Source organism: Setaria italica, chromosome V (genome assembly GCF_000263155.2).
Source record: "Setaria italica strain Yugu1 chromosome V, Setaria_italica_v2.0, whole genome shotgun sequence".
NCBI classification, from domain to species: Eukaryota; Viridiplantae; Streptophyta; class Magnoliopsida; order Poales; family Poaceae; genus Setaria; species Setaria italica.
This window is the reverse complement of record NC_028454.1, coordinates 4,602,956-4,627,675: the sequence shown is the minus strand read 5'-3', so window position 1 is coordinate 4,627,675 and position 24,720 is coordinate 4,602,956. Positions and strand designations below refer to the sequence as shown.

The 24,720-nt window shown below is 44.6% G+C and overlaps 5 protein-coding genes across 5 annotated transcripts in view; 2 read left to right on the top strand and 3 right to left on the bottom strand.

Moving 5' to 3' along the window:
- LOC101774483 (pre-mRNA-splicing factor SPF27 homolog) overlaps nucleotides 1-3,000 on the top strand; it is a gene marked incomplete at its 5' end in the record, with an annotated part of 3,676 nt that extends 676 nt beyond the window's left edge. Inside the window, 6 exons of the mRNA XM_004967710.4 lie at nucleotides 544-719; nucleotides 1,359-1,442; nucleotides 2,121-2,190; nucleotides 2,274-2,407; nucleotides 2,478-2,536; nucleotides 2,625-3,000. Coding sequence (XP_004967767.2) covers nucleotides 544-719; nucleotides 1,359-1,442; nucleotides 2,121-2,190; nucleotides 2,274-2,407; nucleotides 2,478-2,526 — 513 coding nt within the window. The remainder of the gene's footprint in view (nucleotides 1-543; nucleotides 720-1,358; nucleotides 1,443-2,120; nucleotides 2,191-2,273; nucleotides 2,408-2,477; nucleotides 2,537-2,624) is intronic.
- A 605-nt stretch (nucleotides 3,001-3,605) lies between these two features.
- LOC101769245 (geranylgeranyl diphosphate reductase, chloroplastic) lies at nucleotides 3,606-5,349 on the top strand. Its single transcript, XM_004971507.2, has one exon. The coding sequence runs from the start codon at nucleotides 3,829-3,831 to the stop codon at nucleotides 5,161-5,163; it is 1,335 nt and encodes a 444-aa protein (XP_004971564.1). The 5' UTR covers nucleotides 3,606-3,828; the 3' UTR covers nucleotides 5,164-5,349.
- A 184-nt stretch (nucleotides 5,350-5,533) lies between these two features.
- LOC101774077 (ADP-ribosylation factor 2) lies at nucleotides 5,534-9,298 on the bottom strand. The gene is made up of 7 exons (XM_004967708.3): nucleotides 9,143-9,298; nucleotides 8,296-8,453; nucleotides 7,620-7,690; nucleotides 7,344-7,463; nucleotides 6,211-6,329; nucleotides 5,952-6,033; nucleotides 5,534-5,812 (listed from the first exon to the last, which is right to left on the bottom strand). Exons 2-7 carry the CDS (start codon nucleotides 8,441-8,443, stop codon nucleotides 5,807-5,809), a joined length of 546 nt encoding a protein of 181 aa, XP_004967765.1. The 5' UTR covers nucleotides 8,444-8,453; nucleotides 9,143-9,298; the 3' UTR covers nucleotides 5,534-5,806.
- Nucleotides 9,299-11,079: 1,781 nt separating this feature from the next.
- On the bottom strand, nucleotides 11,080-14,572 carry LOC101773669 (probable envelope ADP,ATP carrier protein, chloroplastic). The gene is made up of 10 exons (XM_004967707.4): nucleotides 13,984-14,572; nucleotides 13,812-13,868; nucleotides 12,948-13,010; nucleotides 12,802-12,858; nucleotides 12,630-12,713; nucleotides 12,414-12,482; nucleotides 12,237-12,349; nucleotides 11,964-12,133; nucleotides 11,728-11,806; nucleotides 11,080-11,627 (listed from the first exon to the last, which is right to left on the bottom strand). The coding sequence occupies exons 1-10, from the start codon at nucleotides 14,392-14,394 to the stop codon at nucleotides 11,528-11,530; spliced, it is 1,203 nt and encodes a 400-aa protein (XP_004967764.1). The 5' UTR covers nucleotides 14,395-14,572; the 3' UTR covers nucleotides 11,080-11,527.
- A 4,818-nt stretch (nucleotides 14,573-19,390) lies between these two features.
- On the bottom strand, nucleotides 19,391-23,724 carry LOC101773260. The gene is made up of 4 exons (XM_004967706.3): nucleotides 23,276-23,724; nucleotides 20,911-21,004; nucleotides 20,733-20,837; nucleotides 19,391-19,970 (listed from the first exon to the last, which is right to left on the bottom strand). The coding sequence occupies exons 1-4, from the start codon at nucleotides 23,473-23,475 to the stop codon at nucleotides 19,641-19,643; spliced, it is 729 nt and encodes a 242-aa protein (XP_004967763.1). The 5' UTR covers nucleotides 23,476-23,724; the 3' UTR covers nucleotides 19,391-19,640.
- Nucleotides 23,725-24,720: the final 996 nt, after the last annotated feature.

Below are 24,720 nucleotides of genomic sequence, written 5' to 3'. Positions count from 1 at the left end.
AACTGTTCTCTAGGAATTGAAATTTAGCAGATAACCCCTTTACATTCTAGCTGTTAAACTATATAATTTGGGTATGTAATAATGTGTATAATGCCGAGTTTTTGTGGTTCATTTCTGTAGCAATGCGTTTTTAAGCTGGGGTATCATGTTTGTGTGGTCTCCCTTTTATTACTTCAGGTGGAAATCTTGTACAAATTGAAGGTTTTCTTGTTGGATATCTACTGGGGCCCAAGTTAAAACCCATAAAAGGATCTGCTTATGTTGTTAGTTTGATGGACTGATGTTTATTTCTGATTGAATTGAGGTTATACCTCATCTGGTCATGAAAACTGAGGCCATGAGCGGTTCCTTGTCTGGGATTTATCTGGATTGATGCTTATTTTCATGAATTGTACTTCCATAGATATCTGTGATATACTTGATTTTTTATTATTATGCCATATCACAACGGTGCTGTGTACCAAGATGTTTGCAAGTTTTGACTATTTGAAAATTCTATGAATCATGCTGTTGACGTAAATTATGCTATCATTTTGGTTTCAGAATCATCCTATGCTTGCTAAAGAGTATGAACGAGTTAGGGCTGGTAAACCTCCTTTTATGTTAGATATGTCTCGCTATGGTTTGGAACCACCTCCAATGAACAAGAGGAATGATGTTGCTGCCTGGAGGCAGGCTCTACGGAATGCTCAGAGCCAGTTGCAGCATCAAATTATAAGGTCAGGCTAATTGTTAGTTTTGGGGGCATCAAGTGTTATATATTCATATTCTATAATAGATATGCCCACGTACAGCACTGTGTGTCTATGAACTAAGGAAACTTTTTCCGGAATAGTTCAAGTTATAATTATGAATATGACTATTAGAACTGTTTAACATTATGAGAAGTTTTTCTGGCTCTAAATCACGTACTGATGAGCTGCCATAATCATGCTTGATGTGCTGTAGTCAGAACATTGCCGTTGCTTTTCAACAAAAGAAATGCATAAACACAGGTGCTAACAGCTAACAGCAGCATACTGAGTTAGGTTTATCCCTAGCACGGTTGCCTATGTATTTAGTACTCTATTGATATCTATAAGACAAATTTGACTCATGATCTCTAGAATTAAATTTTGACCATGACCATTCATTTTGTAAATGTATATGGTTGGTATGTTATAATTACAAAATAATAGGCATAAGATCATAAATATAAAGAGTACCTTGTTTGTGTCATTAAACCTATATATTGTTAGTTTTAGTAAAAGTATTCAAAGTTCAAATCTTGAAACTTTCATGCCTTATAAAAGTGAACAGAGGGAATAGTCATTACTGTTATTCTATTACCAAATAAACTGTTATACGTTTTGAAACAGGATAGAGAATCTTGAGCTTATGCTGAAATATGGTGTTGATGTTTGGAAGCTCCAGAACAGACAAATGGAATCAGTTCTGTCTAGGTAAGTTATGTCCATGAGTTCCTTGGCAGTGTTGTCCCTTTGTTTTCTTTCCCTTTCATTTGAATCTAAGTTTGGTTTGAGCTATCAGTATGTGGAGGTGACAAAGATTGATGTATATATATAATATATCTCATCTTCTTGGTCTTATGGGTGATATGTCGGCAATACTTATACCTCTACTGAAGCATTCTACATTTTAGGTTTTTTATCCCCTCGATTAACATGTTTTAGGTTTCAGAAGTTACAAATTACTATGAGGCCCCGTTTGGATCCTTGGAATTGAATTCCATTCTAATAATCATAATTTAGACACAAATTAATTAAGCTAATATAGTTGTATGTGGAATATATTTGTATATTATTGTAGGCCATATGGGAGAGATACTTATGTGCTGCACTTCTGCTATAGGGAAGCGAGTCAAAGAGCGTGCTATAAGTTGCATATTAGAAACATAGCATGAGGATCTATAGAATCAATTTCCATCTCCCACCCCCATGAATTTAAGATAGGCTTATATCTAAACTTTGGAAAGTTGTGGAATGTCACATTCCAAGATAAATAGCCTACTTCATTAACTAGATTCCAATTCCTTCAAAATGAAGGGATCCAAACGGGGCCTGACTGTTAATAGGTGAAATATAGCGTACATGGTCTTGAGACATTGATCTTGTATGCAGGATGCAAAAGACAGCTGTCGAATACAATGAAAAGATAGAGACCGTCAATCGTGAGAGGAAGTTCCACCAGGTAATAATTGATTGCTCCCTTCATTGGGAATTTGAATCATTACCATACTTCACAGGCAGCTCATAATCTGTTTTTTTTATCAGCAAAACACTGGAGGACAGCTCCATGCCCTGACAATGGAATGGCAGGAGCTGTGTCAGAAGAATATAGCTATTGAGGCTGCCTGTGTTGACTTGCAGAATCATATTGATCAGCTTAAACTTGAAGCAGAAGAACTGTATGTGCACTCTATACCTCCGTCTCTGTCACTCTCTGCTGATGGGTCGTGACAAAATACTTCTTAACAGGGGAATGCCCATGGAAGACCACACTGGAACCAATTCACAAGCATCATGAGGGATTCGAGGTACTGTTCTTTATTTGCCATCCAGTTAAGTTCAGACACCATGAGACAACCATTGCCTTTGCTATGATTAAAAGTTTGCTGTCTACAGATACAGAGGTGGCAAGGAAGAAGTTATGGCGCTTCAATGAGATAGGGAGCTGGAGGTTCCATTAGCCATTGTGCTTACTTGACTTGCAGTTATCAATTCCACCTGGCTGTTTGACATTGGAAACACATTTGTGGACGGTGCCTAGCAATCCATCACTAGAAGGTGGTGCTGCTGAAAATACCTCAAAGAGGATGAACCTAAATTTGTGTATTCTTCGTCCATTGGAGTGTGCCCTAACCTGTGGTATGAGTTATACAACGCTCATTTGTATCCCTATGTCAATTGCAAATGTTTGTCGACTTTTCGTGGCTTGAACTTGTAGTGCAGCATCAAGTTTTTATATTAGCTGAAGCCTTCAGTTGCTCCGTTTTACTTGTTTCTGATAATATCTGCTTTACCTGCCTGAGATCGTTTTGAGCCCTTCCCAGGCGTGTAATGTAATCGTTCAGTTCTGCTTTGCCTGCAATGAACTATGATCTGCATTGACAGTGACGCATGACAAATGAGCTTTGAGTGACGCTTATATGTTGCGTATGTGTGGTTACTTGCAGCAGCAATAGAACATATAATATAATGCCCAGATTTGTTTAGCTTCTTGAATTACCAGCCAACACTAGGTTAAAATCTTTCACTAGTTTACCTAACTTGCGTAACCTACAGATGCGCATCTCACTCGAGACGGCTTTGTTTGATGTTAGAAGATGCTGAACTCTTTGGAGGGTGAGTAGAAAACTCCAGCTCCGGACATCGTGCTTTGTAGCCATTTGCTCTAGTCCTACGAGCTACAGCTCAAAACTTATACTGCTATTTCGTTTCCTTTCAAATGCATAAGAAAACAATTATAATTGTGTCATTTTGAACCTACCAACTATTTAAATTTTATATACCGACTTCCACAACCAAAAGTAAGCCAAGCCAGCCTCTATGTTATTGAAAGAAAAAACAAGCCGGGCTCTTATTTTGTTTTTGCTTCTGGTGGAAATGGCGACCTGGCCCGTGGGGCGTCTATTCAAATCCGAATCCTTCCCCCCTGGCCACGGCCAGCTCGTCCCGACAGTGTCACTGCAGCGCCACGCCTCGCGCCCACGCCACGCCCGCAGCTACACTCCAACTCCGAGCCCTAAACTAAACTAAACTAATGCTCCACTCGCCGAGAAGGAAATCTCCAGCCGATCCGTGAGCCCTCCCTCCGATTTGCTCAACCATGGCCGCCGTCGCCGCCTGCCACTCCCCAGCGCGCATCGCCATCTCCTGCTCCGCCACCTCGTCCTCCTCCGCGCCCGCGCGCCCGCTGCGCGTGGCCGTGGTGGGGGGCGGCCCGGCTGGCGCGTCGGCGGCGGAGGCGCTGGCCTCTTCCGGCGCCCGGACGTTCCTCCTCGAGCGGAGCCCCGCGGGCGCCAAGCCCTGCGGCGGCGCCATCCCGCTGTGCATGCTGGACGAGTTCGCCATCCCGCGGGACCTCGTGGACCGCCGCGTCACCCGGATGCGCGTGCTCTCCCCGTCCAACCTCGCCGCCGACTTCTCCCGCGCGCTGCCCCCCGGGGCGCACATCCCCATGCTCCGCCGCGAGGTGCTCGACTCCTTCCTCCGCCGCCGCGCCGCCGACGCCGGGGCGGAGCTCGTCCCGGGCCTCGTCACCTCGCTCTCGCTACCGGAGGGGCCCTCCGACCCTTACCGCGTCCACTACATCTCCTCCTCCGGGGGCGGGGGCCAGGGCCGGGGCGTGCTGGAGGTGGACGCCGTCGTCGGCGCGGACGGCGCCAACAGCCGGGTGGCGCGGGAGGTCGGCGCGGGGGACTACAGGACGGCCATCGCGTTCCAGGAGCGCATCCGGCTCCCCGACGCCGGCATGGCGTACTACGACGACCTCGCGGAGATGTACGTGGGCGGGGACGTGTCCCCGGACTTCTACGGCTGGGTGTTCCCCAAGTGCGACCACGTCGCCGTGGGTACCGGCACCGTCGCCGCCAAGCCGGAGATCAAGCGCCTCCAGTCGGGGATCCGTGCGCGCGCGGGGGGCAAGATCGCCGGGGGGCGCGTGATGAAGGTGGAGGCGCACCCTATCCCGGAGCACCCGCGCCCGCGCCGCGTCGTGGGGCGGGTGGCGCTGGTCGGGGACGCGGCGGGGTACGTCACGCGGTGCTCCGGCGAGGGCATCTACTTCGCGGCCAAGTCGGGGCGGCTGTGCGGGCGAGCCATGGCGGAGGAATGGGCGCGCACGGGCGCCGTCACGGAGGCCGGGCTGAAGCGCGGGTACCTGCGGCCGTGGGACGACGAGTACCTGCTCATGTTCCGGTTCCTGGACCTGCTGCAGCAAGTGTTCTACGGCGGCAACGCCGGGCGGGAGGCGCTGGTGGAGATGTGCGCCGACGAGTACGTGCAGCGGCGGACCTTCGAGAGCTACCTGTACAAGCGGATGGTGCCCGGCGAGCCGTGGGGGGACCTCCGGCTGCTGTGGCGGACGGTGGCCAGCATGGTGCGCTGCGGCGTCATCGGCAGGGAGGTGGAGCGCCTGCGACGGCTCGAGCTGCAAGCCTAGAGAGCAAGCTTGGCGTCTCTAGCACAGCAGTGTGCTGAATAATGCTTATGTGCCCGATTGGCGCTGCAATGGCTTTCTGAATGCATTTACAACACCTTTTTCTAGCATAGAATTTGTCCTGCTTTGCTGTATTACTCACGAACAAACTCATGAACTCATGAATTTCACCGGAACCAATTCAGTTTCTTCGTGAATAAGTGAAGAATCAGCAGTGCAGGTGTAATCTTAAACACCAGATAAACAATGACACGATGTGACTCTGAACATCCCTTCAGCTTAATGCCTGCTACCCACGGACCAGTGTGGCTAGGGGTACACTTGTAGGACAAATTCGACGTACAGGTACATCAAAATATCAAATACTGCACAATGACATAATACTTTGAAATGAACTGCATTACTGGTAAACGATCTAGTACCAATGGCCAATTACAGTGTCTTAATATTGGAACAGGTATTTGGAGAGTATAATCACGCCACATAAGGACAAACCAGCTCTCTGAAAAGCCTAGCAAAGAAATACAATACTTGACAAGCATTCCAACGAAATAATAATCAAGTCTCAAGGTCAAAACGACCCATGGATCTGTTTCTGCCGAAAATGCAACCGCCATGTACTCCACAAACCCACAGAATTGTCCAATCAGGCCTGCGTTCATGAGAACAAGGATCATTAGACCACAAGCATATTGGTGCCGCTCCACAAAAATAGTCCAATTTGTTGCAGATTAAATGAAGATGCTTTCACAAACAAGTGTCATAATGGCACATGGAAAAGAAATAGGTACCTTGTTTGCAATGTTGTTGGAGAGCCAGTCAAGACCCTCGTACAAACCTTCTCCTGTGGTAGCACAGGTGCTCTGGATATACCTACAGGTGACAATAAAGTACATCAGGTTAGGCAAAGCCACTGATAAATTAGTTTGTAGATAGAACCCACGGGCAAAACTTTGACAGTTTCACTACAGAAGATCCACATTGAGATTGGCCTAAAACAGCAAAGCAAGAACAGTTTCACATGCAACAAAAGTATCAGTAATATCATACCAGTGGCGTTGGCGAAGGGAATGGAGACCAAGCTTATCGGTAATCTCAGCAGCATTCATTGCATTTGGCAGATCTTGCTTGTTAGCAAAAACGAGCAAGACAGCATCCCTCAACTCATCCTGCCAATGCCATGTGAATGAACACTCAAAACTTATCCCACCATAATAATTATTCAAATAGATTGTTAGATACATGCACCTTAATACAAATGTAACTGCAAAACACAAGATCCTAGAAGGATATTCAGGCCCTGGAATGAGTACTCTTAAATGAGCACACAGGGCAAACTCATACCATTTAAGACCTGATTTTTCCCCTACTGGTTGCCTAGGCAACACTTCATTTCTGAAAAGTAAATATCAGCTGTGTATTTGTTGCTTTCAAAAATACTGCACATACAAATAAGTATGTCAGATTGAATGATATCCCAAAAAAAAGTCATGGCTAGGGCGCTAGGCCTTAAGGTCTACACCTAAGGACAATCCAAAGTCAGCAAATGTTAGCTGTATACAGTATACTTTAGTATGTACACTAGCCCTTTAATCAGTTAAGTGTTGCAAACTTAGATGTTAGCAAATTGATTATGAAACTGTAGGTAATATCTCCAGTGGCACAAAATGTCGAGTATCTCCCATCACTTAGATCAAGTAATTCCAATACCTTGTTGGTTGTGGTCTATGTCATGCTTTACCATCTTAATTTTAGACCCTTTAATCAGTTAAGTGTTGCAAACTTAGATGTTAGCAAATTGATTATGAAACTGTAGGTAATATCTCCAGTGGCACAAAATGTCTAGTATCTCCCATCATTTAGATCAAGTAATTCCAATACCTTGTTGGTTGCGGTCTATGCCATGCTTTACCATCTTAATTTTAGAGAGGACACCCGTACTGCACACCTTTTTTTTAAACTTAATCCATTACACAACTTTGGCATACAGAAGTCAATGATGATGCACTGCTCTGGAATCAATTAATACTTAATAGATCCAGGTGGCATTTTGAACATAGCTAGAGAGAACACTCCAACAAAATTTCACCGCCATTGTCCAAGAAAATTTGAGATGGCTGCATGTGATTTACCATGCAACAGATAATGAGAAACATGAATGCGGCCTTTTCAATAGGATTTACCTCATTTAACATCCTGTGGAGCTCATCCCTTGCCTCAACAACACGATCTCTGTCATTGCTATCAACAACAAAGATAAGCCCTTGCGTGTTCTGGAAGTAGTGCCTCCACAGTGGCCTGATCTGTAGTTCGAACAATATATTGTGATGAGTAAACGGTATCTCAAATCCTGAGCATACTTGGATGTTTCCTGGACGTATTTAACAATCTTTCTGAAATGGCACTGCGATAACAAATAGCATTGAAAGGGAGGGAAGCTTTGTCCAGTAAATATGTACCTTGTCCTGACCGCCGACATCCCAGACAGTGAAGCTAATGTTCTTGTATTCAACAGTCTCCACATTGAACCCTTCACATCAGGAAAATGAAGTAAATATTCATCAGTCTTGCTTGCGCTAAGTAATATTGAAAATTAACGTGTATCTGATCATCTTAACAACATTAGATCAAACCAAAGAAACAAAGAAGATGGATACAAGAATAAAGTGTCTTAATCTAATTCCTTCTTTTCCAATTTTAATAGGTTGCACCACTATGATACAAACAAGCATCTAGCTACATCTGTAAGCCTAGAAGTAATAAATCAAGTGGGACAAAAGCTTAGCATCAGTAGCATGAACATATGGACAAATCAGTGCTAAATTGTGCGCAGCTGATGATAGCTACTAAGAAAACAACAAGCACATGGCAAACAAAAGCATAAAAAAAGATGTATTTAGTTCTGCTGCTTTGCATGGTTCGTCCATTGTCATTACCCCTTGGCAAGCACATCTGAGGTTCCAGCTCTAGTTTACATTATTTTAAGTCAAAGAGCCTTCACAGACACATCCATTTGCCATGTCCCTTATTTCTTTATTAGAAGGAATAGATATCCCTATTACCATATACATGAACGATCCAAAGCCCCCCACCTCCACCCATAAATAAATAAAAAAATAGAGGATAGCTTCTCACCGATTGTGGGGATGGTGGTGACGATCTCTCCGAGCTTCAGCTTGTAGAGGATGGTGGTCTTACCAGCTGCATCGAGACCAACCATGAGAATCCTCATCTCCTTCTTGGAGAAGAGGCGGCTGAAGAGCTTCGTGAAGGTGAGCCCCATGTTGCCGCAACTGCGAAAACCATTACTCAACAATGATGAGCAGACGGGAGGTAAAGCAACTACCACAGGACAGAATTAACTGATGGAAAATCTCAGCACAGAGAGACAACAGATCAAAGCTTGTGCTCTCGAACAAATGCGTAGCACATAAAATTTGGGCCAGTCACAATTCATTCAGACGAATTGAGATCTTATACAAGAACTAACGGATGAATGCCAACATGTTACCAGCGGATCACGAGCAATGTGATCGCCTCAGCCGATTCCAGGCACAGATCACCGACCAAAATATCACATACGACTCCAGACGGCAACAAGCCAGCAACATGCAAATCTACGCCACGCTGATAGATCTACACGACATATCACAATGCCACACCATTTCTCGGAGGGAAAAAAACATCGGATCAAATCGAACGATGCAGTTCCTACAAACAGGAACCCCGGCCCAGAGATCCGACTGCCAATGCCGTGAAAACGGCGACAAGCAATCGCACAAACAACCGCGGCAACACAAAGAGCAACATTCTACACGCTCGCGGTAGGCTCAACAACACAGATCTGCGCCCCCATTATACGACAGATCTGAAACCAGCGGGAGACCGGCGGCGAGATCTTCCGCATTACCCCTACGAACCAAACTTGCAACGAGATCTGGAAATTGCAAGAGAGAAGGAAGTTTCGGCAGGCGCCACCAACCTTCCTGGAGATCTCGGGCGCGCGCGATCTCGCAGCTCCTGCTCCCCCTCTCCTCGACTTCGGGCGGGGTGAAGAAAAAGAGACGAGTGGCTGATGCGGGGGGCGCCTCCGGGCTTCAAGAGGTGGGGGAGGGCAGGGTGGGTGGGGCGGGACCTGGACCCGGTCCACGTGAGCCTGCGGGGATGTTCGCGTGTGGGTAGGAGTCGGTGCACGTGGGACGGGTCCAGGAGATGTGGGCGCGCGCTCCTCGTTTGAAGCTCCAACGTGCAACCGACGCTTCGCGAACTCTTTTTCAGAAAAGAAAGTCGTATGATATGAATATTTACACGTGTAGGCACGCGCATAGAGACGACAGACAGAAAGGTAAAGTTTGGCGAAATTTGGTGAGTTTTGCGAAAGCTCGGAATAAGATGTGCTCTTAACCTTAAACAATTAAATATATGGTCTACTATTCGCTAACATGAGATCTTTTATAATTGGATGTGTGAGAGAGGGAGGGATTGAAAGAGGTATTATTATTCAAGAAAAAAAGGTTATCGTAAGCCAAAGGGGTGTTTGGCTCGAGCGAGCTGAAGTTTAACCTGTCACATCGGATGTTTAGATACTAATTAAGTTTAGCCTGTCACATCGGATGTTTAGATACTAATTAAAAGTATTAAATATAGTCTAATTATAAAATAAATTACACAGATGGAGTCTAATCCGTGAGACGAATCTATTAAACTGAATTAGTCCATGATTTGACAATGTGATGCTACAGTAACTATTTGCTAATGATGGATTAATTAGGCTTAATAGATCCATCTTGCGAATTAGTCTAGAAGTTCTGCAATTAGTTTTATAATTAGCTCATATTTAGTCCTCTTAATTAGCATCCGACAGGACTAACTTTAACCCTGGTATCCAAACACCCCTAAATTATAGTGCTAAAAGTCACCTTACTCATCATTTTAGGAGTCGTAATTATCATATAACCCAAAGTATTTATTTGTTCCATCTAAATTAAGTTATCAGAATCCACTGATTATAAGTGTTGTCTGTGAAATCTTCTATAAATTAGATATCAATACATAAGACTACTTAAAACAGCATCAATACATTTGTTCTAATGCAAAGAGAGATGGTCATATGGACATCTAGACTGTTGTGTTAAACTCTTACAAGCCTTTGTAAATGAGCTCTATGGACTCCAGATTGAGCTTTATTTTCGTTATCGGGAGCATGAAGAAATACTTCATTACTTGCAAACACTTTGGAGCCTGTTTCTTAGGAGCATCTAATGTAGCATGACATTAGCTACCCGAGAACATGAGAAGAGCACGAGAAGATACATTATTTATTTAAAAGAGATGTTACAAAACACAAAAAGAAACAAAATGTTCTTCAACAAAAAGAAACAAAAGGTTCTTCAACTAAAATAACAATTTGGCCTGTGAGATTGGAAATATAAAATTCTTACCCATGTTAGCGAAGGTCTGAAGGACAACAGACATGCAGAGTAACAGGGCAAGTGAGATCCAAACTCCAGCAGGGTAGTATAATGCTGAATCAGAGTCTCAGATCGTATTCAATCCCACGGCCACATGCACATACATGGTAGTGCAACCTTGAATCGAGTTCCCACACATTACAAGCAACAATTTCATATCTAGGTCATGGAAGAGCAGGGCAGCTTCTGCACTAATTCCACTTTATTTCTTACAGATGTACAAATATACAGATAAGGTTACCTCAATATTTTTTTTAAAAAAAAAGGTAAACTTTCCTCTGATGACTGATCCTCATCCTCTCCCTCTAAGCTAAAACTCACTGTTTTCGTTCCATTGTCTGCCTGTCCAAAACAAACTGGCTTCAACGACAAAATGGCAAGTAGATGGTTCACAAGGTCACGCTGAATAAAATCACTCGAGCGAATCTCAAGCCTTCGATCTGTGATGTAAAATATTAAGACTACCATACAAGTCAACCCAATCTGCTCAATACAACAACGATGTTATTTCATTGACAAGGAGAATCTGCGCCATGCTATTCGATTGTTCTGGATATGATGTATAGTTATAGTTTTGAAGGAAATTTCGCAGTGACATTGATACACTATCCTCTACTAAAATAAATAAGATATGCTCCTACTGACACTAGCTAAATCTGTGCTAACACTATAGAAATCAACTCATTGCCTTTTATTTCCTTCCAACGCCTTCTCTACCTCTATGAATGTGTATGCTAAGGAAAACTCCGCAGAAGGGCCAATTTGGAAAGGAACAGAAGGATGTGCTGCCTGTAGATCCTAAAATACGGTCCCAGGAGGGAGGAAACACAGCACATGGGAGTATGCAAAGACTCATCCTTTCTACCCAAGCCTTAGAGAATGAACAAGGCTCTTTCCTAGATTGTTTTCTCCTGGTTTTCTTGTATTAATTTGTCCAGCTCCTTCTGCCCAGTAGCTAGCAGTGTCTTCACCGTGTCAAACGCAGTCAGTTTGATACTGCATGCATATAACAAATTTGAGAGAAACGAACATTTACATGTGCTGTTAAACATGCCACTAGCTATCAGTGTTGGGGAAAAATTTATTGGTAGGGTACCTGCTATTTGGTAAATTTTTTAAAGCATTTGGCACAAAACCTCTGTATAGTCCAATTAGACCATCACGCTCCACAATGCCTGCATTTGCCATTAACAAGAGTTTAAAAAGGTTTGTTTTAACATTCTCATAAAGGACAAAGTAGCAAGCAAGCATGCAAAACTAACAAATAGCATAGTTCACATTGCGAGATCAAGCGAATGTTATGTATTATCCATACAATGCTGCCATATATACCTGGAATAGCATCAAAAATGGTATTGTACGGTGTGCCTTTCATCTGCATTTGTCTTCTAACGGTGTCCAGGGGATAGCACATCAAAGTTGCAAATGTTGCTGAAAGAAGAGCAGTTGCTAAAGATGTTTCTGTTCTGTTCTTGTACTTCTCTGGTACAGATTTCTTCATCCTATAGATGGAAAAAATGCCACATAAAAATGAGATGCAAATATATAGTTTTGAGAGCATCTTTCATGTGCCATAGTATTGATATGCAGTAGAGGGAATCTTACAGGTCAAAAACACAGAAGTTCACGGCAATGTAAGGTGCAATTCCTATAAGAGATGGACCCAACCCTCCGTAGAAAGAGGCCAATCCTTCTTCTCTCAGCATGTTAAGAGCAACCTACAAAGTCATCAGATTATGCTGATTTCCAAAAACAGAAATTTGCATTTACAAGAGTTGTTACCTGAGACATAGTGCTGTGTCCAGATTGAACTGCCAGCCTGAGCCGAAGAACATCCAGTGGGTAAGTAACCTATGAGCAAGTACAAGGACGAAGTTCAGGATCTGCCATAACCAAATAAAAGGCAAAAGCAGAAGCCACATGTATCCAAATTCACACATCTAGCCAAATTAAAAATGCAGGGGCATTTGCTAGTGAGGAAGAAAATAAATAAATTACAAGTGTAGATGTCATGCCCGCACAAGCACCAGCAGCAAGTCTCCCAAATACAGTAAGCTCTCCATCTTTTCTCCGGAAAATTTTCTGAATTCAAAAGAGTAACATTGTAAGGGAGAAAATTGCAAGAATGTAAATAAATTGAGTATACATGTAACAAGGGAGAAATTATGACCTTGTAAACTTCATATGAGAAGAGTTGCACCGCGCTGTAAGGAATTATGCGAATAACCTGGTCCAAATTTACGAAGAATAATCAGCAAGGGCAACAAGATAAACCATGCATGAGCCATAATATGCATGATGGAGAATATCAAGCACCTGTGGAAGGTTGCCTTTCCAGTAACCCTTAAGACCCTCCTCTTTTCCAATGTCTGCAATAGCCTACATGATTACAGATGTATCAGATAACACTGTTATCTAAAGACCAACTTCTAGTATGACCTATGAAAAGAAATAGAAAACTAGCTAATTCTACAAAAGAATTACAAGCTTATTAATCCAAGAAGAAAAAAAGGTTTTATGCACACAATTTATGCCCATCTCAAGGATTAGGATCTCTGATTTGAATAGATCATTAGCACCCATGTTTAGATTCCATAATAACTACTTCACTATAACATTAAATCGGAAATCTAGAGACTAGGCTATAATCTTTAAAGCTGTGTTCAAATAACTATATGAAATCAAAGGCTTCATGAAAAGAATATTAATACAGGACTGAGCACAGTACATATGATGTTAAATAAGGGCTGTTGATTGTATCATTAAGTGTAGATCCGCTTGAACCATGCATGATAGCTTTTCAACAGAGATTTGGTGCTGATCTCTATTTTTGATACACTCATCAATAAGCATGGCCAGGACTCAGAGAAACATCCAAGGACCCATGCAATTGAGCTTTTTTTTAAAAAACAGGTCCACAGTGAGTCCTATCTTAAATTATCCCACCAGTGCCCTTAATCTGAAGTCTCGGGCTTATTTACAGTACTGCATTTGGAACTATAAATTGTCGCTGTGGGATTTGTGGAAGAATCCTCTGAGCTGCCGCATGTTATTTTGCTAGAGATAATCTTTTGTGGCATTGTGCAGCGCATGTAGCTGGAAGGTGCATTTCTGAATGCACAGCATTGCAGTTGCAGCGAAATTAAATTGCGGAAAGGGAGTGATTCATGGCATTGGTACCTCGAGGAATCCAACCCCTTTCTTGGCGGTCTCTCCAGCCACCCGCACGCTGTGCGTCTACAAAGGAGAACAGCGCAACAAAAACCCGTTAGCCACACCCACACAGCAGCGGTAAGTAAGAGGACGAGCGAGGAATCAGAGCGAGATAGTGCGCGTGGCGTGGCGTGCCTACCTGCATGAGTATCTTGACGCGGTCGAGCGGCGCGGTGACGGTCTTGGCTGCGGCGCCGGCGGCGGCCCCCGCGGCGAAGAGCGCGGCGCTGTGGGGCACCAGTGCCAGCAGCGCCAGCGGGTGGCGCACCAGCTGCGCCGCGGGGGGCAGCCTGCGCTCCTTCTTCTTCCCCTTAGCCTCCTCCTCCTCCTTCTCATCCCCCACCGCCGCCCTCCGCTCCCTCCCCTCGCCGGCCCGTACGACGACCGCCTCCTCCACCGCCTTGGCGACGGCCGCCGCGGCGTCCCCCCCGCCCTCGCGGACGGAGAGCGAGGCGAAGGCCGGGACGCGGGGCCCCGCGCGCAGGAGGACGGCGTGGCTCCGCGGCGGGCGCCACGAGTCGCATGCCTCGACCCGCCGCCGGCTGCTCATCGGTGGGACGGACGGCGGAGGCGGTGCGCGCGCGCGCGGTGCGTGGATCTGCGAGCCCGCCCGCGGGAATCGGGCGTGAGATGGAGGAAGGAATTGAGCAGGCGAGGCGAGGGAAGTGGGGGAAGAGAGGGGATAAGGAGGGCACAAGGATATGTCAGTGGCGCGGCGCGGTTAGTTAAGTGCGACGGTGCGGCCGCTTTATAGTCAGGCTTCATGGCGTGTTTCTTTGTTTAACTTTTTTTTTTCGAAGAAGTGTTTATTTGTTTATACCCATGCTTAACGCCTAATCAAACCAGATCTTCGAGGGAGAAAAGGCTAATCAAACCACACCACAGCAGACAGCACGCGTGCATCTCCGTTTTGGAGCGGCGGGGGAGTGCCGTGCGAGTGAACCGGACCCAGCTTTCGGTGTCGACGGTTTCCGCTACACCTTGTGCTATCTCGCAAAAGTGCACGGCAGGATGAGGAAAAGCTTTGCAAATGTGTATCTTTGCGTCCTGTCTTGGGGGCAACCTTTCTCGTTTTTTGGTGTTGCTCGCCGTCTCCTTTCTTTCTCTCTCAGACCGTGACGTTACCCACGCGAGAGATTGTTGCGGGACAAGGTGTTAGGTTTAGTTCACGTCAAAAATTGATGGTGAGGAAGCAAAATATATACGTGGAGCAGCCCTCACCCATCATGCTAGTTTTTTTGTTTGAGTCACACCTGAGACCGTGTTGTTATGGGCTCCGATGTACTGGTGGGGCACCGGCTCGTGGGTATAGCGAGTCGGGTCAGAATCCGCTGCGTACTCTAACACAAGCTACCTCGATTTGGGCGGCGGCATAAGGTTTGATTTGGCATGTCGAGTGGCACAAGGTTTGATTTGGCATGTCAATTTCCGGCAGAACAAGCTCACTGAGGGTATGATTTACCGACCAGAGGAAAGCCTATTTTTAGCTAGCTAAGTTTAATCTTGAGTGGGGCTATTTGGATCCACTTAGCTAATTTAGCTAATTGTTACCATGCTATCCTCCGGTGGGACTCACACGTAAGACAATCTTATCGTCTCTCTCAGCTCATCCTTCTCCCTTCTTCCTCTTCGTCTGCCTGAGCCAAAAACCGAGCGAGCGGTTGGCATCGCCGCTGCTGCCGCTCACCGCCACCTACACGGCGTGCTGCCTCACCGTCGGCCGGGAGGACCTCACCTCCGCCGATTGGGCCACCACCACCCGCTTCTCAACACCATCAATCTCCTCAATGGAACTTCGACGCCTTTCTCTCCAAGTTGTAGTCCCAGATCCTGCCCCCATCGCCATTGCACCCGGTGAGAAGGGCAACGGCGCGACCTGCAGCCCCAACCCGTCACCGTCCTCCTCCTCCACACCCAGCCCCAGGCGCATAAGGACGCCATTGGCCGGGGCAGCATCACCATCTTCACGCCCCACAACAGGGAGGGTGCCCGCGGTGGCGGCGACTACCACTCCATGGCCGTCGTAGCCACTTCCCCGCAGCCACGCGACGACGGTGGCCGGCGGGGTGGGGGCGGCGTGTGGGGAGGGGTGACGCGTGCGGGGAGGGGAGGCGCGCGGGGAGGCGGAGCCGGAGGGGGGTGTTGAGGCATTTAGTGCGCCAATTCGTGAACCGCAAGCACACGGATCAGTTGTACATTTTCCCTTAGAGTATTCCCCCAAGGTTTATCATTACGTGGAACAAGTGGATTGTTGGCTCTCATTTTATACCAATCTTGCTAACGAAACTGAGTGTATGTATTGTGTAGAGAGACAGACTAAACTAATAATAGAGATTGAGGCAATATAGCAAAGGTTAATATAAGATAGGAGATTGAGATAGATATAAGGCTAATCCCAGTGGGAGTTTCATAGAGGTTTCATGCACATTAAATACGGTGACACATCAGTATATGTGATGACATGGCATGGTAGTTATGAAGTGAGAGAGGGAAGGAGTTTCATCAGGATGAAACTATGTATACACTGTTTCCAAGACTATGAAACCTATTGAAACTTGCATTAGGGGCTATAGAGTTTCATTTCATCTAACCATATCCAATCACATGCCTCACAATTAAATGTCATGGGCATCCTATGAAATCGTAAAATGAAACCGTGCACTGGGACTTCCTGTTTCATTCATGAGAATACATCTCATGGGATGATGTGGCGTCTTTGGAAACAGTGCAACGAAACCTTGCACTGGGACTAGCCTAAGTGTTCCCTCCCTAGGATCTAGATTCACAAGAATATGCATCTACTACGCAGATGGATGCTACCCTCACTAGTTATCACAGTGGTACGTGCTCGCTCGGCCTTTTCCCCACTACATATTGTCACTACGCAGGGATAATCAATCACCTCGCTCACACACACTATATCGAAGCATCCGCAGAGTTAAGCTAATCACCACGATTACCAGAAACTCTACTAACAACATTTGTTGTACAGGATAGAGATCTCACATATGTAAACAAAGCATTGCAATGACATAGACCATGATGCATTATGGGCATAAAGAACATGTAGAAGTTACACATCAAGGATCATATCAACCCTAGGGATGAACAGAGGTTTTACCCTATGATCTTACACATGTTGACGAATAAAGAGGCCAAGGAGCACCTGGAGAACACCTTGACTAAAAACGAAGACGAGGGGAGGCGCGAGGGACTCAGGCCGATCGGCCTAGGGGTTTCCTCCCTTCTCTGGAGGTCCTCTGATCAGATATAATTCCTATTTCTTCTCTTTGTTGAAAGTCCTTGGTATTTATAGTTGGCGGCGTCGGTTGGGGTGCCTTTGAAACCAATTTAATTTTTAGGAAAAATAACCCTAGGAATATCGTGGGCTTCCTCCTGGTGAAAGGGCGCGACGATCGGTGCCAGAAATGGACCAGGCCAATCAGCCTAAATCCCTCTGGGCCGATCAACACACCCTTTATTGGCCTCCAATGCCCGAGCACTTCATACGAAATTTTGTAGATCTCATCGAGCCATGCAACTTCCCATGTAAATTCACCCCAATCAAAGTTCGAATGAGGAAGATATGGCCTGTGCAAGTTTCAACTCCTCCTGCAGGCTTGCAGTTCAATGTTTGTGTTTGAACTTTTCAATATCCAAAGTCCGGGATTTTACAATATGATCCAAAACACAACACGTATGCGAATATGGGGTTATTTCAGGTGCCAAGTGGCAGGTTAGTATAGGAATATGCCTGAAAACACTAGTTAAATGGTACTAAAAGTGTGTCAATAACGAGCGTCAACAAGGGAGCGCAGGGGGGGCGGAGCAGGTGGCGACCGGGGCCGGTGTTGGCGAACCCAGCAAGCGGCAGTCCCCCTGGAGGGAGCGGCGGGCATCGGGACAGGCTGTGCGGGAGGGGATTTTCCCGAGGAGAAGTGGAGGGGGAGAACATATCCGGTGCTAGGTGCTACCGTGCTAAAAAAAAGGATAGCACCTAAACCGGTGGATAAAAAATCATGCAAAAATATGAATGGATAGAGCATATAAACATCTATCATCGTGCAAAGTTTGATGTTGAAAAAAAAATTGTGCAAAGAGAAAAAAAAGAGAAATCAACACTTGAATAGTTGCGTGTGCAACTGTTCATAGCTGATCCGCAACCCACAACTATTCGAGAGCTGATTTCTCTTTTTTGTTGCTCCTTGCACAATTTTTTTGTTCAACACCAAACTTTGCATGATGATAGATGTTTGCATGCGCTATACATTTATATTTTTTGATGAATTTTTATGAAACGGTTTAGGTGCTACCATGTTTGGTAGCACAGTAGCACCATAATCCGCAATAGCACTTGATGTGCTCTCAGTGGAGCAGTTTAGCTGGTTTAGTTGGATTGGAGTAGCTAAAGAAATCTTTAGCCAACTAAAATTTAACTAAGTATTGTTTGGATCTATAGCTGCTAAATTTAGCCAGTTAAACTTTAGATGGTGAATCCAAACAGGATCTAAGAGTGGCAAAGGCAAAGGAATACTTGAGCCACTTGAGCCAGCCTTCGCTGTACAGCAGCACAGGACATCTAAATTAGCCTTTATTTTTTGCTTGAGGAAGAGAAATTCTTGCCAATTTAAGATTATAATCCACGTGGATTATATAATCGTATTATTGATTATGGGTATTTAGGTAAACGATCATTTTAAAACTTAAAAGTAGTTTATTCAAATTATTTATTGTCCCAATGTAATTTTAGGATGTTCTTTTATCGCACTGCCCTTTAATCCAGGAGGGAAACAAGGACTAAAAGTCCACAATAGCTACCGACGGCGACGCCTAATCATCTGCCCAGGAACCAAGCACGCGCACAAAAATGAAAACAAATGTTAGGATTGGAGAAAAGGGAAGTGCAGCGCCAGCATCAGGTCCACTCGTACGTGCATTCGGATCAAAGCAGACAGAAAATTTGAAAGGGCGCATTCTGACTACTAACTACTGAGCTTAACCGGTCCGACTGCGCATTAAACATTAAGTATGCGATTTTCTTCTATATTAATACTAAAAGTCATAAAGTAGCGCATATTATCAGTACGAAACTAGTATTTCATAACGAATGTGTTGGTACCACCTTCACAGTTTCTACGCATTGATATGATCGAACCGTACGTGTTTGATCATGATTCATATCTGCAAAGGACAAGTTCCTTTTTCGTCGGTGTACCAAGAACCTGTATGTTAAGGCGGATGACGTTTAAAAATTATTAGGTACGCTTGTGTGGCCGGACTCGGTGGAGAGATTAGTGATTAAAAAATGAATCGAACAGAGACAAGTCACCAAACAGTCTAGTAGGCAGGCACCAAGTTTTCTTAATTATAATTGAACTATGCCACTCAGTTTCATTTTTTTAAAAAAAAGAAAGGAGCTCAGAGAGACAAGGAACGAGCTAGAGTCGTGCCATGGAAATCTACACTACACAGGCCCCCGTTCTAGAGTTCTTGCTGATGGTCTGCCTGTTGACAAATCCCCATACATTCGGATCATCTCCTCCCTCTGCATCGCCCAAAAAGATGGCAAACTTAAATTCTCCAAAGAATCGACAAAATACAACGAGTTATCATCAGCTGTTCAAATTTCATTCTTTCTAGAAGGAACACTGGTAACATGAGTTAACCTACATATATATATCCATCTGCTTCAGGTTCCATTACCGAGAGTTCTAAACTGAACAGAGTCCAAAGCATTTCACGCGCGGCCAACTTCTGCCTGTAATCTTCAGTCCTCCGCCGCGCGCAACATCTCTTCTACTTTATAGACAGGGTAGCAGGGAACGCCTCCTCAACCTCGGTCAACCTGCTCCCAGCCGTCTCTGCCTCGAGCGCGTCGATCTCGTAGCGCACCTCCTCCATGTGCTCGTTTATGCTGGTCACGGCCTCCTGCACGCCCTGTATGGCCTCCTTGAGGGCTGCGTCATATTCTGCATCCGCCTCGGCATCCTCGGTGCCGGCAGCCTCCGTGATCTCCTTGACGTGCACGCACACATGCTGGGTCACGCTGCGTGACCTGCAGTCCGCATGGTTCACCAGGCGCTCTGAAGGCCGGCCCGCTTTCTTTAACACCTGAATCTTCGCTGTCTTCAGGAATCAGGGAACCCAGACAGGACGACAAGAGACATAACTGATCAACAACCGAAGAAAAAGAAAATGACAATACAGAAGAAATATAAAGTAGATGATGGAAACAAAGTTGCATTTTCAACTTTGCAAGCAAAAATTAGCCCTACATTCAAATTAAGGCCAGTACCATAGGTGAATCAGTTAAAGCACCCACATAACTAGAAAGGGTTGCTGGTTTAGTAGTTAGACTACGACACAATTTGGTGGTGCTATAGTAGGGGTCTAAAAGGTTAATGTAGCTACCAGGTGCAATAGGAAGAGGTAGCAAAACTGGAATACTATCATTCAAAAAACAAACAAGCCTTGCCACTTTAACAATTCAATGAATACCAACTTATATTGTAATACAGGGAGTTTTAAGTTGGGAGCATTTTGAACTTAACACGTGTGCCACAATGAATTGTGACCGTCTGTGTTTCGCGATAAATAAATAAAAGTAAAAAGGGAAAGGGCGTAAACTTAGTTTCCTTTAGCGTTTGGTCAAAAAATTGGCTTGGATAAAGCATAAGAAACCTGACTAAGATCTCTTATATGCTAAAATTCCTACAATCATGGTTTTTCTAGGATAAATGAAATGTAAAAACGCACCATTGATGTTTTAATATGAAACAATAAAGTTTTCACTCTAGAGCTGAATGCATGAACTCTAATTATTTTAAGGAAGCATTATTTCACGGTCCATGGAAGACAGAACCTTACAATGTGCCCAAGATAGCTTACCAAATGCAACTTCTCTTTCTCATGTGCTTGAACACCCTTCAGTAAATCGGCAAGATCACTACGACAAAAATCTGGCATTGAGAGGAGGGAAATCACTTCAAGGACCTGAGGGGGGCAAAAACTATTAGATACAGGATATTTTTATGGATATGAAGAACGTGAGTCAAACAGAGCTAACTTGTTTCGAGCAATCGTTGAACTCCGCTGTAATATTTCCACACAGCTGTTGATAAGCTAATTCACCTCCATTAGCCATATATTCAGAAAACCCCCTACAATATTATTACAAGGACTTTAATGACAAAACAAAATGGTAGGATTAGATAGAATAGTATTGTCATTAAGTACTTTTCACACAAAGATATGCTAATGCAGCACCAGAGTTGCAGATGAACATTTAGGTTGTGTGTCGAAATCAAGTGACCCAAAAACAACACCTACGGTTTAACTTTACTGCAAAAATACACTAACCAAAGTACCAAACAACCACATTCCTGGTTATTAGCAGAAAAGAACGGTGATGTGGATCTTCAACTTACCACTTGAACCGTTCTAACATGAAAACATAATGATAAATAGGAAAAAATCATTTTGCTATTATTCCTCGATTCCTTTGTGAATATCTTACACACCAGGGGGCTAAATTAACTTTGTAGTGGCTGCAAAGCAAACATATTTTAGGCCAGATCAACAAACACAAGAGTAAAACACTAATGCAGAGACAGACCACCTGACCTCTTCGTCAATGCATCTGAACATTATAAAATACTATGTTGGAAAGTGTACATACATATTGGAATTACTGAACAATATTCAGCAGCAGTCCTGATGGAAAAGGGTGGCAATTAAAATTATGATGACGCATCCAGCACATACTATTGAATCACGTATGCTTCTTTTAATATCACAAGAAAGACAATAGCTTGTGTACAATTGGTAGTAGAACAAAATGTAAATGGGCCTTAGAGCATCTCCAAGAGTGCCTAAACAATAGACTTCCAAAAAAATAGTTTTGGGACCTTTCTAAAAGATATTGGGAGTTAAAAAAGCACTTTTCACCAACAATTCCCAAAATCAGTTGCTAAAATACTTTAATTGCTACCACATTGTCTATACATGGGGCCACCCTCCATGGGCCAAAGGAAAAATAACAAAATTTTTCGGTGAAAAAAAATGTTCCTGCAGGAGAAAAAAAGGGGGCGACATTTTTTTCCCGTGGGGATAAAAGAAAAGCAGTGCCATGTCGCCTTTTACGCAAAAATCTCGCAGATTCGGAGTGGAGAGGGAAGGTGGAAATTTGGCTCCGGATTGATCTGATAATGGACATGCCAAAAAATTGGGAACGGAATTGGACCACTGTTGGAGCATTATTTTTCACCTTCTTACCCAAAACTAGTTTTTGGAAGTATTTATTGGGCACTCTTGGAGATGCTCTTATCAAATATCCCGACGGCTGAGAATACTGTTAATCAAAGAAAATTGATCCTTTTAAATTCATTCATCCCTTCCCCTTTCAAATTTCTTCCAAGCTCACATGGCACAAAATATCAAACTTTGGATCTGAAGAATTTTAGGCATATTATTATGGCCTATGCTTTGAATGAAAGAGGCAAGAAAGTAAAAATCCACTCAATGCACAATTGACAACTTCAGAGATTTCAGTACTAAACTTCCTAATAAGTCAAAGCCAGGACCTTATTGCAAATGTGACAGCGGACCGGTGAAACCATGAATTTACCATATTCAATTCTTTGAGATTTCTATTTCATGAGATCATCAAGGTTTACAATGTTGCTCTCTTGCAACAAGCTCGAAGCATGAATTTTGCTACCAGTCCAGTGGATAACTGATGAAAATCAAGTATGGAAAAGTTCAAGAGATGGCTCTACAAGTCCTAAACCATAACAGACTTCAATACATAGTGCAAGGATCGTAAGTTCAAAATTTGAACCACGATCCACTAAAACTAAACTAGCACAACTACTGTAACAGCCCCAGCAAATAAACTCAAATCCAGAAAGTGCACCAGCAACAAAACCTAAAAAGACAAACACAAGAAAGTGGCCTCAGTGCAAGGATGCCAAGAAACAACATATGTGAACTAAAACAACCAAAATCACTAGCTAAGATGGCAGGAGCACAGATGTCAGCAACACGATTGGGATCAGCTGATCACAAGCCAAAAAAAGAGGTGAAGAAATTTAGGCACAAGTTGGGCCAGAAATTTCCTGCTTCTGGAAGAAATTGAACTGTTCCAGATGAAGCTCCAATAAAGTTTCTGCGTCCCATACAAATCCTAGAACTCAAATCACGAACCCCTTTCTTAACTGGATGCACCCTCGTTTGTTACCGCCAAGCAAATCGTACACAGCTAATCGAATGAAACAAAATCATATAAGAAAGTCCAAGCCCAATCTGCCCTACAACACTACATAATCCAAACAGTCTTAGCTCATCACCAAAAATCTCTAGTAATATAATAGCGTTAGGGTTTTGGTAGGAAACCGGAGTGGCACGGCCGTGCCGGAGCACGACAGCGGTACCTCCGTAGCGTGGAGTAGGCCTCGGCGCGGCGCTGCTGCACGGCGAGAAACCCGCGGAGGAGGCCCGCCACCGCGGCGGCGCCCCGCCCCTCACCGGCGCCGGCCTCCGTGTCCATGGCGGCGTCCTCGGCGCCTGCCGCAGCCTGTTTCGGGTGGTCCTCCGCCATGTGGTCGCCGTTGCACGGCTGCGTCTCCGCCATGGCTTCTCCCCTCGCCTCACGAGGAGTACTCACTTCCCTCCTCACCTTTTATGTCTCCTCGCCGTTGCCTCTGGACGGCGGCGCACGATTTGGATCCAGAATCGGAGAGAGGCTTCAGCGTCAACTAGAACCGGAGACGCTTTAGGTATGTCAACTAGAATAGGATTCGGATCGCCGGCGGTTAAGCAATCTCTCCCCAGCCTTCTACTCCTCGCCAAAGACAGGGACTCAACTTGGAGCAGTGATAATCCCATGTTGCATTTGGTGCAAAAATGCAAATTATAAAATTCCACGAAATCAAGTTTCGTGCTAGTTTCATGTCCCACGCCGTGTCGATACAGATAATCGATGTTTCGATGATGGTTCATGAGAGCATGTCGAATGTTTTTCGCTGCTGTGGTCATCGCCAAAGACGTTGATCAAAGTCCCATCTCCCATGTAAGAAGGGATACAGCCCAGCACAATCATGCAAAGATTCATGTAGCGTGAAATTCCCAGATGGCATTGCGTGGTTAAGTGAATCAGGCTGCAAGTATACATGTAATGATGTAATACATTCCCAATTAAGTCAGCATAAGAAATTCAAGATACAGCATCTGGTTACAGTCAGATTCCTCTATACGCCGCAACTGCAACAGCATGCCCTGTGGAGGAGCCGGGCGTGACATGTTCCAGCAAACAAAACAGCAGAATTTCCATCAATCCACCTGCATCTATTACCGTTGAAGCTGAAGCACCACTAGCACGCCTGCCTCCCTTGGTTCTTGCGGGCAACACTCCCCTGGTCTGAGAATTGAACGGATTGCCGGCCTTGTCAGCTTACAGAAGAGAGCTTTCTGCTTCTATATGCACAATTAGGATGCGTGCCCTTCTTACTTACCTGTCTCAAATGCAAAAATGAAACAACACTACAACAAACCGGCCATAGAAGCATCAGATCTGAGAAATAATCAAGTGATACTGGATCATCCATGGCACATACTGTCTACAACTACGCAGCCACTTCAACAGTATGGATCCTATCAAAGTATCAATCACCATACCACAACTACTAAACAACTTTATTCGACTGCCTTAGAATGAGGATAAATTGTGGTAACAATGCACTTAAAAGCACTACCGATCTCCCAGGGAAATAACAGCGTGAAATAGCACATTGCAAAGGGAGAATTAGATCTGTGCCCAGGGGCAAAGCCAAAACAAAAGAGCATCGGGGTCTTAGGCAGAAGAATACGGGGTCATACT

Coding starts and splice junctions, on each gene's coding strand:
- LOC101769245 (XM_004971507.2), top strand. CDS start 3,829: ATGGCCGCCGTCGCCGCCTGCCACTCCCCAGCGCGCATCGCCATCTCC.
- LOC101774077 (XM_004967708.3), bottom strand. CDS start 8,443: ATGGGGCTCACCTTCACGAAGCTCTTCAGCCGCCTCTTCTCCAAGAAG. Junction 7,691..8,295: donor CACCACCATCCCCACAATCG/GTGAGAAGCTAT, acceptor CCTGATGTGAAG/GGTTCAATGTGGAGACTGTT. Junction 6,034..6,210: donor TCCCTTCGCCAACGCCACTG/GTATGATATTAC, acceptor TGTCACCTGTAG/GTATATCCAGAGCACCTGTG.
- LOC101773669 (XM_004967707.4), bottom strand. CDS start 14,394: ATGAGCAGCCGGCGGCGGGTCGAGGCATGCGACTCGTGGCGCCCGCCG. Junction 12,483..12,629: donor CGGGCATGACATCTACACTT/GTAATTTATTTA, acceptor ACTTGCTCATAG/GTTACTTACCCACTGGATGT. Junction 12,134..12,236: donor AACTTCTGTGTTTTTGACCT/GTAAGATTCCCT, acceptor TTCCATCTATAG/GATGAAGAAATCTGTACCAG.
- LOC101773260 (XM_004967706.3), bottom strand. CDS start 23,475: ATGGCGGAGACGCAGCCGTGCAACGGCGACCACATGGCGGAGGACCAC. Junction 21,005..23,275: donor GCCTACTCCACGCTACGGAG/GTACCGCTGTCG, acceptor ATAATATTGTAG/GGGGTTTTCTGAATATATGG. Junction 20,838..20,910: donor TCAACGATTGCTCGAAACAA/GTTAGCTCTGTT, acceptor TGCCCCCCTCAG/GTCCTTGAAGTGATTTCCCT.